The sequence below is a fragment of the Neomonachus schauinslandi genome, chromosome 10 (genome assembly GCF_002201575.2).
Source record: "Neomonachus schauinslandi chromosome 10, ASM220157v2, whole genome shotgun sequence".
Lineage (NCBI taxonomy): Eukaryota > Metazoa > Chordata > Mammalia > Carnivora > Phocidae > Neomonachus > Neomonachus schauinslandi.
Genome location: NC_058412.1, coordinates 43172792 through 43190055, shown reverse-complemented (window position 1 = coordinate 43190055; position 17264 = coordinate 43172792). Strand labels below are relative to the sequence as shown.

Genomic DNA, 17264 nt, shown 5'->3' with positions numbered 1-17264 from the left:
AATGACTACAGGAGGAGCAGGTTTTAGGGAGAGGTGGAGTTAATCATAGAGTCCTTGCTATCTTGGAATGTTGGGAAGAGTCAATAAGAAAACTTCAGATCAGCTTAGATCATTCTCTAAATGTCAGGAGTCATCTTTGTGAAAGTAACAACTCTTGCAAGAACGTGAAGTGGTACTAGGTGGAAGTTAAAGACTTAATGATTACATCTAATTGAGTTGTGTTTTGAAGTAAAGATAGGAAACCTCTACCTAAATCTGCGACTGTGTACACTGTGAGTGCTTGGAAATTATTTGAATATGTGATAAAATTGTAGTGGGATTACATCTCACAATGGGAAAATAAGTGACCAGGAAGAAAGGAAAAGATTTAGAGGGTATTACTCTATGTCTACTCAAAAAAATGTTTCAGAGTAGGCAGAAGAATGTATTCAATTATAAAAAGCCAGGGAATAACTGCTCAAATTTAAAACTAGTTTAATTAAAATTATTGGTTTTACTATGCATTATACTGAAGACCTCTTATGAGCCCTTGATTAATGATATCCATTTCTTCTTGTAATTCTCATTTCTCTAATGAAAGAAGAGTTAATTTTAGGTTAGGATAGTGAATTATTTTACCCAGTTACATATGTGTCTAACAGTTTTCTGCATTATATTTAAGATATCATTCTTTATGAATTATATGAGGAGAAATTAGGATAATGAGAAGTGATATTAATATACTACTCTGAAAACACAGCCTTTTATCGGAGGGGGGTGGTTTAGAAGGCCCATAGTGGGTATGGTAAGTGGGTTTAATCTGTTTTTTTTTTAAATTGGTTTATTTATTTCAATGGATGTATAGTTGGCACATAGTGTTACATTAGTTTCAGGTGTAGAACATAGTGATTGGACAACTCTGTTATACTATGCTTACTACAAGTGTATAGACACTGTCTGTCACCATACAAAAGTGGTACTATAATACCACTGACTGTATTCCTGTGCTGTACTTTTTATCCTGATGACTTATTCACTCCATAACTAGAAGCCTGGTACCTCCCACCCCCCTTCATCCATTGCACCCATCCCTCCCCAACTCTGCTCCTCTGGCAAATAACCACATTTTTCTCTGTATTTATGGGTCTGTTCCTGCTTTTTTTTGTGTGTTCATTTATAAGTGAAGTCATATTGTATTTGTCCTTCTCCAACTAATTTCACTTCACCTAATGCTCTCTAGGTTCATGGATGTTGTTGCAAATGACAAAATCTCATCCATTGTTATGACTAATATTCCATTGTATGTATATACATATTCTTAATCCATTAATCTATCCATGGACACTTTGGTTGCTTCCATATCTTAGGTCTGTTGTAAATAATGCTATTATAAACATACGGGTGCATATATCTTTTTGAATTAGTGTTTTTGTTTTTTTTGGGGGGTAGATGCCCTGTAGTAGAAATACTAAATCATATAGTATTTCTATTTTTAATTTTGTGAGGAACCTCCATGCTGTTTTCCATATTGGCTGCATTGATTTACATTTCTACCAACAGTGCATGAAGTTTCCCTTTTCTCCAACATCCTTGCCAATACTTATTTCTTGTCTCTTTGATTTGAGCTATTTTGACATATGTAAGCTAATATCTTGCTATGGTTTTGATTTGCATTTCCCTGATAATAAGTGACATTGAACATCTTTTCATGTCTGTTGGCCATCTGTATGTCTTCTATGGAAAAATGTCTGTTTAGGTCCTCTGCTCATTTTTAAATCAATGATTTTTTGGTGTGGAGTTGTGTAAGTTCTTTAATATATCTGATAAGGGATTAATATTGAAAATCTGTATTTGCAAATAAATTCTCTCATTCAGTAAGTCACCTTTTTTTTTTTTTTTTTTTTGATGGTTTCCTTTGCTGTGCAAAAGTTTTCTATTTTGGTGTAGTCTCAATAGTTTATTGTTGCTTTTGTTTCTTTTGCCTGAGGAGACCTATCTAGAAAAATGTTGCTAACGCAATGTCAGAGATTACTACTTACGTTTCTAGGATTTTTATGGTTTCATATCTCACATTTAGTCCCTTAATCCATTTTGAGTTAATTTTTATGTATGGTATAAGAAGGTGGTCCAGTTACATTCTTTTTGTATGTATCTGTCCAGTTTTCCCAGTACCATTTATTGAAGAGCTCATCTTTTCCCCAGTATATTCCCCAATATATTTCCTAATATATTCTTGTCTCCTTTGTCATTAATTGACCATATAAGTGTGGGTTTATTTCTGGACTCTATTCTTTTCCATTGATCTGTGTGTGTGTTTTTTATGCCAGTACCATACTGTTTTGATTTCTAAAGCTTTGTAGTATACCTTGAAGTCTGGGATTGTGACACCTCCAGCTTTGTTCTTCTTTCTCAAGATTGCTTTGGCTGTTCAGGGTCTTTGTGGTTCCATAGAAATTTTAGGATTCTTTGTTCTAGTTGTGTGAAAAAGGCTATTGATATTTTGGTAAGTATTACATTGAATCTGTAGATTGCTTTGGGTAGTATGAACATTTTAACAATATTCTTCCGATTCATGAGCAGGATATAGCTTTGCATTTGTATGTGTCATCTTCAATTTCTTTCACCAGTGTTTTATAGTTTTCAGTGTACAGGTCTTTCACTCCCTTGGTTAAGTTTATTTCTAGTTATTTTATTCTTTTTGGTACAATTATAAATGCAACTGTTTTCTTAATTCTCTCTCTGCTATATTATTAATGTATAGAAATGCAACAGATTTCTATATGACTTTTGTATCCTGTGACTTTACTGAAATCATTTATTCTAATAGTTTTTTGGTGAAATCTTTAGTGTTTTCTACATATAATACCACAGCATCTGTAGATAGTGACAGTTTTACTTCTTCCTTGCCAATTTTGAGGCGTTTTATTTTTTTTTTCTTATCTGATTGTTGTGGCTAGGACTTCCAGTATTATGTTGAATAAAAGTAGCAAGAGTGGACATCCTTGTTGTGTTCCTGATTGTAGATGAAAAGCTCTGTTTTTCATCATTATGATGTCAGGTGTGAGTTTGTGATATATGGCATTTATTATGTTCAGGTATGTTCCCACTAAACCCACTTTTTTTGAGAGCTTTTATCATGAGTGGATGTGGAGTTTTGTCAAGTGCTTTTTCTGCATTTTATTGAGACAATCATTTCATTTTTATTATTTATTGTGTTGATGTGGTGTATCAGGCTGATTGATCTGTGCATATTAAACCATCCTTGCTTCTCTAGCACAAATCCAATTTGATTGTGGTGAGTGATCTTTTTAATGCATGGTTAAATGCAGTTTATTAACACTGAGGATTTTTGCATCTATGGTCATCAGCCTGTAGTTTTTTGTTGTGTCTTTGGTTTTGGTATCAGGGAAATGCTGACTTGTAGAATGAGTTTGGAAGTTTTCCTTCCTCTTCTATTTTTTTGGAATATATATTAACACTTCTTTAAATTTTTGGTAGAATTCATCTGTTCCTGGACTTTTGTTTATTGGGACTTTTTGATTGCCAATCCAATTTCATTACTGTTCACATTATCTATTTCCTCCTGGCTCAATTTTGGAAGATTATATATATCTAGGAATTTATCCATTTCTTCTATATTGTCCAATTTGTTGGCATATAATTTTTTTTGTAGTAGTCTCTTATAATCATTTGTATTTCTGTGGTGGTGTTACTTCTCTTTCATTTTTTTATCTTATTTGATCTTTTCAAAGAACAGCTCTTGATTTCATTGATCATTTATTTTTTTGGTCTCTATTTCTGCTCTGATCTTTATTTCCTTCCTTTAAAAAAAAAGTTCTTTTGATTGGGGGGGGGAGCGGAGCAGCAGGACCCCACTGAGCAGCGAGCCCGATCCCAGGACTCTGGGATAATGACCTGAGCAGCAGGTCATGATCTTAACCAACTGAGCCACCCAGGCACCCTTATTTCCTTCCTTCTACTAACTTTGGGCTTTATTCTTCAAGTTCCTGTAGGTATAAGATTAGATTATTTATATGAGATTGCTCTTGTTCCTCAAGGTAGTCCTGCATTGCTATAAATTTCCTCTTAGAATTGCTTTTGCTGTGTCCCAGTGACTTTGGACTGTTTTCACTTTTCTCCTTCATATTTAATAAATTTGTCAACATGTTCGTTGTTAGAACCATGCTGTTTAGCCTCCACATGTTTGTGTTTTTTCTATTTTTTCTTGTAATTGATTTCTAGTGTCAAACCATTGTCGTTGGAAAAGATGCAGGCAGGATTTCAGTGTTCTTGAGTTTATTGATACTTGTTTTGGGGAATAATATATGATCTATCCTGGAGAATGTTCGATGTACACTTGAGAACAATGTGTATTGTTTTTAGATGGAAGGTTCTGTACATATCTGTTAAATTAAACAGGTGTGATGTGTCATTCAAAGACAGATTTTCTTCCTGGATGATCTATCCATTGATGTAAGTAGAGTGTTTAAATCCCCCTACGGCTGTCTGTTAATATCTGCCTTATGTATTGAGATGTTTCAATGTTGGGTGCATAGATGTTTGTAATTGTTATATTCCCTTGGTTGGATTGACTCTTTATCGTTATGGAATGCTCTCTTTGTCTCTTGTTTTAGTTTTTTGTCTGATATAAATATTGCTACCCTGGGTTTTTGGTGTTCCATTTGCATGGAATATCTTTTTCCATCTCTTCATTTACATTTAGTGTGTGTCTTTAGATCTGCAGTCAGTATTTCTAGGCAGCATATAGGTAGGTACTTTTTTTTTTATGTATTCCATCACCTTATATGTTTTGATTGGAGAATTAAATCATTTACATTTAAAGTAATTATTGATAGTCATGTACCGATTGCCGTTTTGTTCATTGTTTTTTGGCTGTTTTTGGAGTTCTCAATTTCTTTGTAATTGACGATTTTCTCTAATGTTATGTTTGACTTTATTATAAGTTTTTAATTACCATGACGTTCATATAAAACATCCTAAATATATAGAAGCCCATATTAAGTTGATGGTCACTAAAGTTTAGACACATTCTTAAACTTTTTTACTCACCCATGCACATTTTACATGTTTTTGTGAGTCCCCTTAACTCATTTTAAGATATAATTGATTTTACTACTTTTGTCTTTGAGTATTTGCCTACTGACTTTAGTGTATGCTTTTATTTCATAAGTTTTCTTCTAATTATGCCCTTTTCTTTAAATGGGTTTCATTTTGATTACTGTCATCAATTGCTAGTGATAGATTGGGCTATGCTTTGAGAATTCTGAGACTACATCTAAGACAAAGGACTATTATTGACTGGCCTTGCCTACTACATGTACCAATGAAGAAAGAAATGGCAGCAAGTGTGATACACAACAGCCATTCTTGCTTTATTGGTTTTGGAAGAGGCTTGGAGCATTGACAAGTAGGGCCAATCTTGAGGTTTCCCATTGTGTTGTTTTGTATCTCCTGGCCTTTCCAGGCCACAGCTCACATACTGTCCTTGCCTGAGGATTTGTCTTTTAGTCATCCCAGATTTTTTCATAAGAAGCTCTATTCTCAAAGCCTGCCCTTTGCTAACTTATTTGCCTGATAAATGTGAGCACAAACGGGACTTTAAAGTACCCCTAAAGAATGTACAGATCCAACAGTGAGAGTTTTGCTGGATTTAGATGATGAGATAGGCCAATCTTAAGTAGAGATGACAAGTGCTAGGTCCAATGAACTAAATAGCCTATTCTGTAGGAAAAGAGATTTAAAACTTTAGAAATTTTGAGGGAGATAAAGCACCAGGCTAAAGGTTGATCTTCACTAGGCCAAAAGGGGCTTTTTTTGGTATTCAATATAATTAACAGTGTTCTTAGTTTCAGGTGTACAGTATAATGAATTAACAATTCTATTTATTACTAAGTACTCCCCACAATAAGTGTACCTCTCAGTCCCCTTCATCTATTTCACTCATCCTTCCACTCAGTGCCCCTCTGGCACTCACCAGTTTGTTCTCTAAGAGTCTATTTTTTTTGTTTGCCTTTTTTCTTTGATCATTTGTTTTTTAAATTCCACTCATGAGTAAAATCATGTGGTATTTGTCTAATTTCACTTAGTGTTAGAATCTTTTTGAATTAGTATTCTTGTTTTATTTGGGTTAAGACCCAATAGTGGAATTACTGTATCATAGGGTAGTTCTATTTTCCACAGTGGATGAGGGTTACTTTTTCTCTACCAATAATTATTTCTTGTGTTTTTGATTTTAGGTGAATGAATTTAAAAAGTTACACTTTCAAGGTAGCTTAATTTGTGTTTTAGTAAGAAATACTTAGGAATAAGATATTAGCCAGAATTTTAGGCCCTGTAAGTACTTGGTTAAATATTTTATACTATTTATATTATTTATTTTACTGCCTCAAATCAGAGGTTTAAACCTCACTTTCATAGACTAGATCATCTTCCCTCTATCTATCTCTTACTATGACCATTTTTATTTTCTACTGTCAGTCTTTCTCCAACCCCACTTAAGCCCCAAATGTTCATAGATATTATGGGTGTCATGCATCTATGTAAAACCCATGATTTCTTATAGTGAATCATGATCTCCAATTTCTTCCTTCCAAAGAATTCAGTAGCGTTAGAAAAGATACTAATATTTTGATGCTTTTCTTTTGCCCCTGCGAATTTCTCCATGCCTTTATCCTATCACATTAAAAGTATGATATGCAGGCACTGGGGCATCTGGGTAGCTCAGGTCGTGAGTTCAGGCCCCATGTTGGGCTCTGTGATGGGCATGGAGCTTACTTAAAAACCAAAAAAAACTATGATATACAGGCATTGATAGCAAGCCAAAGTGGTGATAACTTTAGTAAGAAGAAAGTTGGATAAAGTTCAAATGGTGATTTAAGGAAACATGGAGCACAGTAATAACAAAAGCTTAAAATCATTTGCCAGGCACTCAGCTTTGAGGGCACTGTCTCATTTAATACTTAATACTAGGAAGTGCTCATTTCATTTTTACTTTAAAGATTTTGAGGTAGAGCTAGGTTAAGTAGCTCTCTCAAAATCACATAGCCAATGATTAGTCCAAACAGGTTTGGAATTGTAGAGTGCGAGCTTTCATTCACTGTAGGAGAGGAAAAAATCGGAAGAGGGGCAGGAGGTAGAGCATAATATGTAATAATGTACTGGAAAAGGGGTCTAAGATCCTTAGGAGAGGCAAAAAACCCTCCTGGGAAAGGAGCCACTTCACCACAAATCAGGTAACAACAGAGGCTTCAAACAGCTCTTTCTACCTACCTGATAAGGAGAGGGTCAGGAGCTGGATAAGAGTTTCATATGAATAATGCCATATAACACAATTCCTAGTGGTTGAGTGTGAAGAGAAGTGAAAGAAAATAATAATCCAGGGCCTTCTGATTATGCTCATTTACCAGGCACAGTTCTCCAGCATCCAAACTTCGTGGTCCTTAACTCTTGTCTACTCCTTTCTTAATGGTTGCATGTTGCATGCTGGAGCCTAGAAGATATTTTGTGAGGTGTTAAGTAGCTTTCATCATGTATCAGCAGATCCCACATCCATACAAAGTTAGGCACTTCTGATAGTATGGTGGCTCATCCATTTTATGAAGATAATGTTCTTGGAGTCTTGGACAAAGGCTTGTCTGAGATTTGTCTCCCAGTAATAATGATAGTGCTTAAGGAAATCGATCAAAGGTAGTGATCTTCTGCTAGCTGGCTCTCCTATAGGGAAAGTAAAAAGGAGCTTTAGCCCTTTGAAGAGTTACTACATGGTATGAACCTTGGATGGTGAGGACATGGTCATTATTACAGATGAAAAGATCAGCAATCAATGCATGGTATTTATGTGATGTAAAGATTCTCTTTTTACCCAGGAATATCTCCCAGTCATGGTGGGTGCCTAAAAATCCATTGGTACTACTCTTGCCATGGTTCTGTTATGTGAGAACAATCCAGAGAAGGCCTCTGGGTCAGGAAATCTTGCAGTATTAAAAAAGGAAGGTTATGGGAAGAAAGAAATATAGAAAAAGGAGCTAGGGAGTTCTAGATGAACAGACATATCTGTTCCTAACTTTCCAAGGGCCAACACCTCTTGATATTCCCACTTCTTCTTGGGATTCCACAGTTAGCAAGAATGCCTTGTTTTGAGTTGAGCAAAAACTGTTCTGCCTTTAATAGTGAGAAAAAATGGCACTAAGCCATATTTAGGAAATTTGACTGTAATTAAGCCTTCATGGGAGTCCCCAAGGTTTACTTACCTATAATTGAAAAAATGCAAATGAAGACAGTTAATCAGTGGACTGGCTGACTATGAAGTGCTACTACTTACCTAAATGAATTAAAAACAAAGACACAAATTTGTCCAGTTAGAAAAGCTACCTGAGATCCAATTGGTAAATTTCTCAGCCGTGCTGTAGAGATTTTTTTCTTAGATAGCAGTGCTTTTCTGGTAAGGCCTTTGCCAACTTAATCTTGAGCCATCACATACAGATTTCTTAACAACTGGCCTTCGGCATTGGTAGAGCACCAGCTGCCTTCCTAGCATCATTCAAGGTAGCCCTGCAGAAAAATATAACAGACCTCTTATCCTCCTCTATGTTGTGATTGATCCACTACTTAAAGTTATAAGCCAGCTCTTCAGGAGTTATCCTACAGTACTTCAGTTGTCATTTATGAAGGATTGTTACATGTTCTAATGTTACCAGATTTAATACAGTTTTCTTTTTTGTAACAATAATTGCAGCATACCTGTGATGGTCATTTACTTCAGACACCCTACTTGTTAATATATTCAGCTAATTTTTATCACCTGATTTTTTAATACATATGTCTTCTGTTTAATGATTTCATTAATTAACTCCTATTATGGCATCAGCTATAGGAACAAGAGTCAATACAGCATCATACTTGTCAGCAATCTGATTGGTAGAAACAAAAACATAAGTATTAAACAAGTCAATTTAAATATAGAAGTAGAGGTATAGTAGACAAATCTGTCAAAAGGTGACCTCTTGGAGAAAGGAGGTAAAGCTGTTTCTGTTTCCATACCCCTCAGCATCTTTTGAGGGAGCAAAGTGCCCTGAGTAATAATGCCAGCCATGGCCACCGTAAAGATCAGTGGCAAATTTCTGCCCTATTATCCAGAAGGAATACTAACTCACTACATTGTTGTTTGACGAAGAATGAGTGGACAAGGACACAAATGAGGGCTTACTGCAAAGGAATTCTTATTTGCAAATGTGTAAACATCCACAAAGTAGGGAAAGATTCAGTTAGGCTGAACCTTTTCACCATGTCTTTGTTTGCTTGAGTTATTTATTGCCCTGGACTTGCTAGAGCTTTTAAAAAGTGCTATTGATACAGACTATGGAAGAAGTAGGCAGGTATTTCAAATGTATCACAGTTTCTAAGGAGATCAAATATCTTTTCAAAGCCTCATGGATTTTTAAAACATGAAATGTTCTTCTCGGTGGATAATAGGCTCCAATGCGCTGGGTTTCTAACCTCCCATTCATTAACAGCAAAGCTGGCTTGTAGCAAGGTTTTTTGTTTTGTTTTGTTTTTCCTCCTGCAAGCAATTTGTGACTCCTTTTGGGGAGGTAACTGTTTAAATAAATGACCAGCTCCAGTGGAACGATTCTAGTTTTCTCAAGGTGTTTACTTTCAGCTTATTATCAGTTCTCCTATTGTAACTTCCTCCCTGCAAAGCCCTAACCCAGACCTGAATATGTATAAAATAGTCCCATTAAAATACGTCTTAGACATGAAATACTAAGTTATTCCCACTGAAAGATCTTGCAAGAGGCTAAAATGGACTCTACCCATATTTTCAGAACCCTTTTAGTATTCTCAAAATCATTAGCACTATCAGCTCTGACTTGAGAAAATTAAATTAGCCTAGGCCCAAATGGGACTGGGTTCCATCCCCCAGGCATTTCTAAGTCTTCTGAGGTAACTAAGTAAAACTGTTTTTATACATCAAAATTACCTTGAAATGAATTTGGTTTATTTTATTCTATTTAGTTTAGCTAATAGTCCCAAGGACAGGTAGCTTTGTACTGGGGATTTCCTTGAACTACCATTTATGGTTTATTATTTTTCAGTAAAAATCAGCTTTTTTGAGTAGATTTGTTTCCAGGTTATATTTCTAACTCTATGCAATCTTAAAGTGGATTAATGTAGAACACACAGTGAAACCCTAATTTTCTTCTATAATTATATACCTGGCTCTCACAAATTAACATCCTAAGACACTTACCATGTCCCAGATATTTAACCCAGTGTGTTTCTCTTTTACATTACTTTGCACTTTTGACAATGCTGTGTGTGTATTTAAAGGCAGTTGTTAAGTAAGTCTAAACTGCATTTGTTTTATTGCTGGGTAGTCCCAGGAAGTTCACCGTTATTTTCAAGGGTGAAAGATTGCTAATTACTTAACAGAAAGTAGCCTTGGTTGTCACGGGAATAGTTAAGATATTTCTTGATGATGTTATGCTTTAGATTATTAAAATATTGATTTTTATCCTGAAAGTATAATGCTGAGAAAAAATTTTGGATCTATTGAACTTTTTTGACCAGAGAAAATATGCATTCAGCACTTTATTCTCTTTGTGAAAACACTAAATAAGGAATCTGAAGGGAAGAAGAAATCAGAAATTGACATAGATACCTATAGTATGCAGGATGCTGTTCATGAAATAACTGGGAAAAGCAATATAAGCAAAACATGTTTCTTAAAACTGGTCCCCCAAGTTTCATCCCCATCATTTCAACTGCCCCTTTGATAACTTTACTGACATGTAACACAGATACCTCAAATTCAGAATGTCCAGAGTTAAACTTAATATTGTTTTCCCCTTATTGCCATGATCTGACTTAAGAGCATCAATTTATACCCAGCTATACTAGCTAGGAATTCCAGATTTGTCCTTTTTTATCACTCAACCATCTAGTCACCAATAACCACCTATTTCATCTATTACAGTGAGTTTAGACTATCACTCCCACCATCATGCTTTATTTTCCTATGCTATCCCTTACCTGACTCAAGGTAGGTCCTGTATTGTTTGTTTCTTTAGTACCTTACATCCTACTAAACAACTTACCAGCATTAGATCTTGTGATTTGTGTGACTGTGTATACCCAACACAACCATGTGGTTGGCACAAAGTAGATATATAGTAAGTATCTGAAGAAATACCTGGATGAATCATTGCAGGTAGAAGGATGGAGGGATAGACCAAAAGAGTATACAAGAATTGAAGCATTTCCAGAAATGTAGGTGCACTTTCATTTGAGAATTTGATTGAGTCATGCAGTTATATTTGTGTCAAAGTCTGTTTCTATTGAAACCGAACACCTCTTTCAAGGTAAGCCCTATGTTCATGAAATAGTGTAAAACTTATGACATGGGGTTTCAGAATTCTTCAGGTGATCCTGTAAATTTTAAGCACTTTTCATGACAGTCTTTATCTTTGACATTAAGGAATTAGCACAAATATCAATTAATGGAAGGATCACAATTCAGGACTGTCTACCTTCTAATATTTCTCTGCATTCAAAACACAAAATGAGGATGGTGTAGGGAAACAGAAATCTGTCTATTAGGATTCGAGTGAGGTTAAGAAGAAAAGACCAGTACAGAGGCAGAAAAAGAGCTAGAAAAACCCTACAGAAATGACTATGAAACAGCTCTCCCACCCTTATTTGCTTTTCATGGGTTGTAACAGAACAAGATGTGAGGAAACATCTGCTACCTTTTTAAAATAGTACTTTGATATTTAAAAAAAATAGTGACAGAATTAGGAGAAGCCTGATATCTACGGTTAGGGAAAGCAGACACCTATGAAATGAAATAGGGAGAATTAATTAGTCTAGCATAACTTGATAGATTGGTGGATTGTGGCTTCATCTGCCATGAATGGCTCTGGAAAACAGCATCAAGTAATGGTTAGTCCGTGGGCTCTGGAGTTAGTTAGGCTGGCTGGTTTAAGTCTTGGCTTCACCACCTACCTGTGATGTGATATTTAGCAAACTGCATGGTCCTTCTTTGTCCCAAGTGGGCATAATAGTATTATTACCTGTCTCAGGCATGGTTGTGAGATTGAATGAAAGAAAGGAAACTTGGGGAGTTAATGCAGAGACTGGCACATGGTAGCATTTGCTAAATGTAGCCTCTTTTTTTTAATTAACTGGAAATTGGGGCACTTCTCTTAGACTAGTCCAATAGGAATAAAAAGGCTCTAAAGAAGGAAAAGATATAAATCTCTTTCTACTCCCAGTTTAATCAGTACATATACAGGCTAGCTGGAGGAATGGCAGAAATACAGAAATACAGCACATTAAGGCTGTTATAAAGCTAGGAACACCAGCCCTGATAAAAGCTTAGAGCACTAAAGTAGCTGAGCCCCACCAAAGGCAACCAGTCTTTATAACTGTGTAGTGAATGTGCTTCAGAGAAGCTGAACAAGTACAAGAGAAATCTGCAGGGATTCCAATCACTGCTGCCATGAGGGTGAATCCAAGCCAGGAAGGACAGAGAAGGTCTGTGCACTGGGCAGGAACACACTTGAGGCCAGGAGATCCAGTTACAAAGAATTCAGGCTCCAAGGATGACACTAAGAGTCAGAGGTGAGATGGTGGCTCTCACCAAACTCAGTCATAATGCATATAGAATGGTACCAAGTTTAAGGACAGGCATGTCCTTAACATTGATATAGGTTCATTCTGAATGATAGGTAGTCACTGAAAAACAAGACCCCAGAGATTAAAGAGTGGTTCAGATGGTAGTCTTTGGAGAAAAACAGTACAGGTCCTAATCCCTACTTTTGCCCATTACTTCAGAGGCAAGTTCTATTAGCTAAGTTCAAGGATTTTTGGAACTTAAACCATGCAGTTTAATTAAAAGGACAAAGGCAATGTCTAAGCACCTCCTAAGTGCTCAACTAATATGGGTTATTAGAACTGCATTTGTACATACTCATTTACATATCTTGTCTGAAAATGCCATAGTTACAGTATAAATTGCAAAACAGAATACAATTATGTTAAATAGGTTTTCCTAAACCTTGTATTAAAAGATCTTCTTGCCATGTAGCCTTAGTATTTTTAGTGTATTTTCTTTAGGAGTGAATTTTTAACAAAACATGCCAAGTCTCTGTGCTATTTTGGACAAGCATAAAGGAGAGCCATTTTTAAATATAAGAAATTCTGATTGTGGCAACAATGATCTAAATGATTAAAATGGATATAGAGGAATGGCAAAAGTCAAATTTCTTTTAACTTTAGATTGGGCATACTGTCTAGCAATATACTTGTTCAGGTTTAGTTCACCAAGTTCCTCACCTACTAGCTTTATACCTTGCCACAAATTCATATCTGCCTTACCAGGTACCTTGAATGAAATCATCAGCTTTATATTTCAGAGCTGTCTCACTCTCAACCAATGTATTAGGTTTATTCACAGGATTCCTGCATCAGGCTGGGAGAGCAAAGGGGTTCTGAAGAAGAGACAGGCTATCATATTTTTGCTGCAGAATTAGACACCATCTATCTGAAGATGGAATCTGTGGTAAAAGTTTCCAAATTACTTGTAATTCTTCTCTTTGGATCCATTCAATTCTCCCAAGATTTGCTTTCAGAGAACCATTTAATAATGCAATAGATGCATCTTGTCTTATTCTACTTCTACTAATTCTATTGCCCAGAAGCAAATCCACAGAACTGTCCCTGATGCCATTCTCTCCTCTCTTTACCCATGATACACAACAGAATTAACTCACTTTATGAATGAATACTGCTCAGTTTTGAAACCTGACAGACTTACAGGGAACTGTCAATTGGCCAAGGGCTATGGTATCTAGCTACTAAGAAACCATGACTGACCCAATTGTCCCAACATTTGCTATCTCTCTCCTCCGTTATTTACACTTCTACCTGGGTGTATAACAGGAAAGATGTAAAAAGTGAAATTCAGCCAGATAACTTGCCCTGATGTTACCAAACTCATGTATGATCAAAGTTCTAAAATCATTAGATGAAATAAACCTTGAGATAGTCCTTGGGTTTCATTAATCCAGTGATTCTCAATCTCTAGCATGCATCAGCATCCCCTGGATTACAAATTTTTGATTCAGAAAGTTTGAGAGTGGCCTCAGAAATTGCATTTCTAACAGGTTCCCAGGTGATACTGATACTGCTGGTTCACAGACCATGAGAATCACTGTACTAATCCATGCTTGGCTTTTCTTCTATTAACATGAATAATCTAGAATTTGCTTTTACTTAGCTAGCTTTCAAAATTTATGCTCTATAAATAAACATTATGGGTTAAGCAGTTATTTTGGTATATGTGCACCTTGTACAGTGTAATAGAAGTGGTAAAATAGTTACTCTATACATTTGGTTGATTTAATTCACAAAGCAGTTAATTATTTGCTGAATCATGGCTCTAATCCACAAATCTCTTTGCTTCTATGTTATTGTGGGGGCAATCTAATACTGGCCTTCAATCTATTTTTTAAATAGTGAGGCCTCAATTCTATGGTATTACAAGGAATTCATACATAGAAAGCATCATCCATTGTTTTCCCCAATGATCTCACTTTATGAGCTTTTCTGGTGGTGGGAGAACTGAGAGCTCATTTGTCATAATTTTTTAAATTTGGCATCACATTTATTTAGCTCTATGAAGTATATAGAACAGAGAACAGCCTGAGCAACAGCATCACAGAGACCTTAGATGTAACTTCTGATGTGCCCAGTCACTGCTTGGAACATGCTTTGGTCACAAAACATGGCAAGAAGTTAAAGTAAGGGCAAGTCACATAACATAGGGGTGTCACAGTGTTTGGGGTCCCTTAGCTTAAAAAGCTTTGCTAATCACCTTGCACCCAGAGGGTGTATATCTAACTCCCATTCATTAATGCAGCTAGAGCACATCAATCTCAACAATGAGAAATATTCTTGGATTCCTCACTTAATTGCAATGTATATATTTCCTTAACTATTATAAGAAATTATACTGAAGCACCCAAGAGGCTAGAGTAATATTTGCAGTCAGCTGTTAATTCTTTCCTTTTACTAGGTCACTTGTAGAATCCTGGCTGAAAGGGAGTCTGGGAAATGCAGTTTTGAACTTTTCCAGCATTTGTAGTCCAGGAAGTGAAGCAGGTTGAAACAGATATTGAATGGTTTCATATACAATATATACCACAATGTCAAACTGGTTAAAAGCAGAAAAGACCCTGGCTTTAATAGTCTAAGGATGAGCTTCTAAACCTACTCTAAGTTGTGAGTGTTACAGTATTTTAGCTGTCCTACCCAACAGTGTGGCAGTATGATACAGTCTTTAAGGACTTCATCAATTAAGCTGTATAAAGTACCAATTCTCTCATCATAAACTGCAGTGACAATAATAACTACCTCCTAGGGTGTTTGTGAGTTAAATGAGGAAACACAAAGTTCTTAAAATAGTGTTTGCCACATAGTAAGAAATCAATATTTCATTAACATGTGGATATGGGGGTCTCGCTGAATACTCTCTGACCTATGAGAGCCTGACATAATTATTATTTTTGTAGGAGGTATGTTCAAGACCTGAGAATAGTTAAATAGATATTCAAGTTCAATGAACACCTCAATAAAAGGCAGTGCACCATGGGTGTGTTTCTCTGCTTAGCTGCCTGCATTCCTATCATACCTGAGCTCAGGATGGAGAAATAGTCTGTGTTTCCAGGGGTAGAGCTGTAAAATTGAGATATAACTCTGTATACCTCTTTATTGTACAGTGCCTGCCAAATGCCTTTTAAGCATTTGAGTTATTTTCACCCTTACCAAACAGCCTAATGTAATAACATGAGATGTTCCACTTTGGAAAACTTGTGTTACACTGGAATTCTTACATGCTAAAAAAAGCTTGGTCTTTAGAGGTACTGGAGTTTTAGAAAGCTATGCCTTATAGAGTATCCTCTTTTTTTATTTTTACCTTGGGATCAAGGATAGAAGAGAGTGACTGCTATGTAACTTGTTCACTTTATCATGTAATAATTTGCTCTTTTTTGGTCAATATTGTATACTTGCACAAGCACAACACTGTTTGAACTGTGAAGTTACACCACCATCTTGTGAATGCTGTCCTGCAACTAACCCACGTATCTCTTTCTCCTCCTCCTGCTCTAGCTGGACAGTGCCACATCACTCATCCAGGCAGCCAAAAACCTGATGAATGCTGTTGTCCTTACGGTGAAAGCATCCTATGTGGCCTCAACCAAATACCAGAAGGTCTATGGGACAGCAGCTGTCAACTCACCAGTTGTGTCTTGGAAGATGAAGGCTCCAGAGAAGAAGCCCCTTGTGAAGAGAGAAAAGCCTGAAGAATTCCAGACACGAGTCAGACGAGGTTCCCAGAAGAAACACATTTCGCCTGTACAGGCTTTAAGTGAATTCAAAGCAATGGATTCATTCTAGGACGATAGGCTTTAACAAGAAAGCTTTTTTTTTTTTCCTTTTCCTTTTCTTTTTAATTCCATTTTTGTATGCATACCTGCCGACTCGTATGCCTCTGGCATGGGGAAATTAAGGGAGCAGTGTCTGTTTGCATGTGAGATGAGATGTGATCAATACTACTGATTCATCAGTAGCTGGGGAGGGAACAGGGAATTCCTGTCCTGAGGTGGCACAGAACTGTCCTTTGCAACATTCTCATAAAATTGGGCAAAGAGTTCGCATCACAATGTTTACGGGAGTGGGAGGGATGGGGAAAATAAACTTAATTCTACAAAAGCAAACTCTAATGCATGCAAGAATCATTAGGTTGGCAGGTATCTTAATAAGTGAAAAATCTGGAAGTGTAATGGTAGAACATAAAGCTTGTATTGCTTCTGTTTCAGTGCAAAAGTGTACTAGCCAATATGCTGAAGTGTGTGGCCCACAAATTGAACAATATAACTTTGAAGTCATATCCATGATATTAAGTGGATTTTTTACTAAGGAAAAACTAACTCATCCAACCAAAATGTTTCTTCTAATCTGTATTCTATTCTTTCTCTTGTAGTAGTGCCATTACTAGTGCTCATATTTTCAATTTTTCCCCCTTTACTGAAAATAAACACTTATTTGAGACAATTATAATCCTTCTGGGGGCACTGGAAGCACAATATGGTGATCCACATTTTACTTTAAAAAAATTTGAACTATGATTTTGCTAGAAATAGGAGACCCAGTGATGGAATGATAGAAGACTGGAAACTGACAATGTGTGAAGGTTTAGAGGC

At 36.2% G+C, this 17264-nt stretch overlaps 1 protein-coding gene across 4 annotated transcripts in view; it reads left to right on the top strand.

Annotated features, from left to right (window-relative positions):
- CTNNA2 (catenin alpha 2) overlaps window positions 1-16492 on the top strand; it is a 949691-nt gene extending 933199 nt beyond the window's left edge. For 3 of the 4 annotated variants that reach the window (XM_044919118.1, XM_044919116.1, XM_044919115.1), the window contains one exon: window positions 16171-16458. In XM_044919118.1, the coding sequence (XP_044775053.1) occupies window positions 16171-16458 (288 nt within the window). Of the gene's footprint in view, window positions 1-16170 lie in introns of all 4 variants that reach the window. The other variant, XM_044919117.1, reaches the window with a different exon arrangement.
- The last annotated feature ends 772 nt before the right edge of the window (window positions 16493-17264 follow it).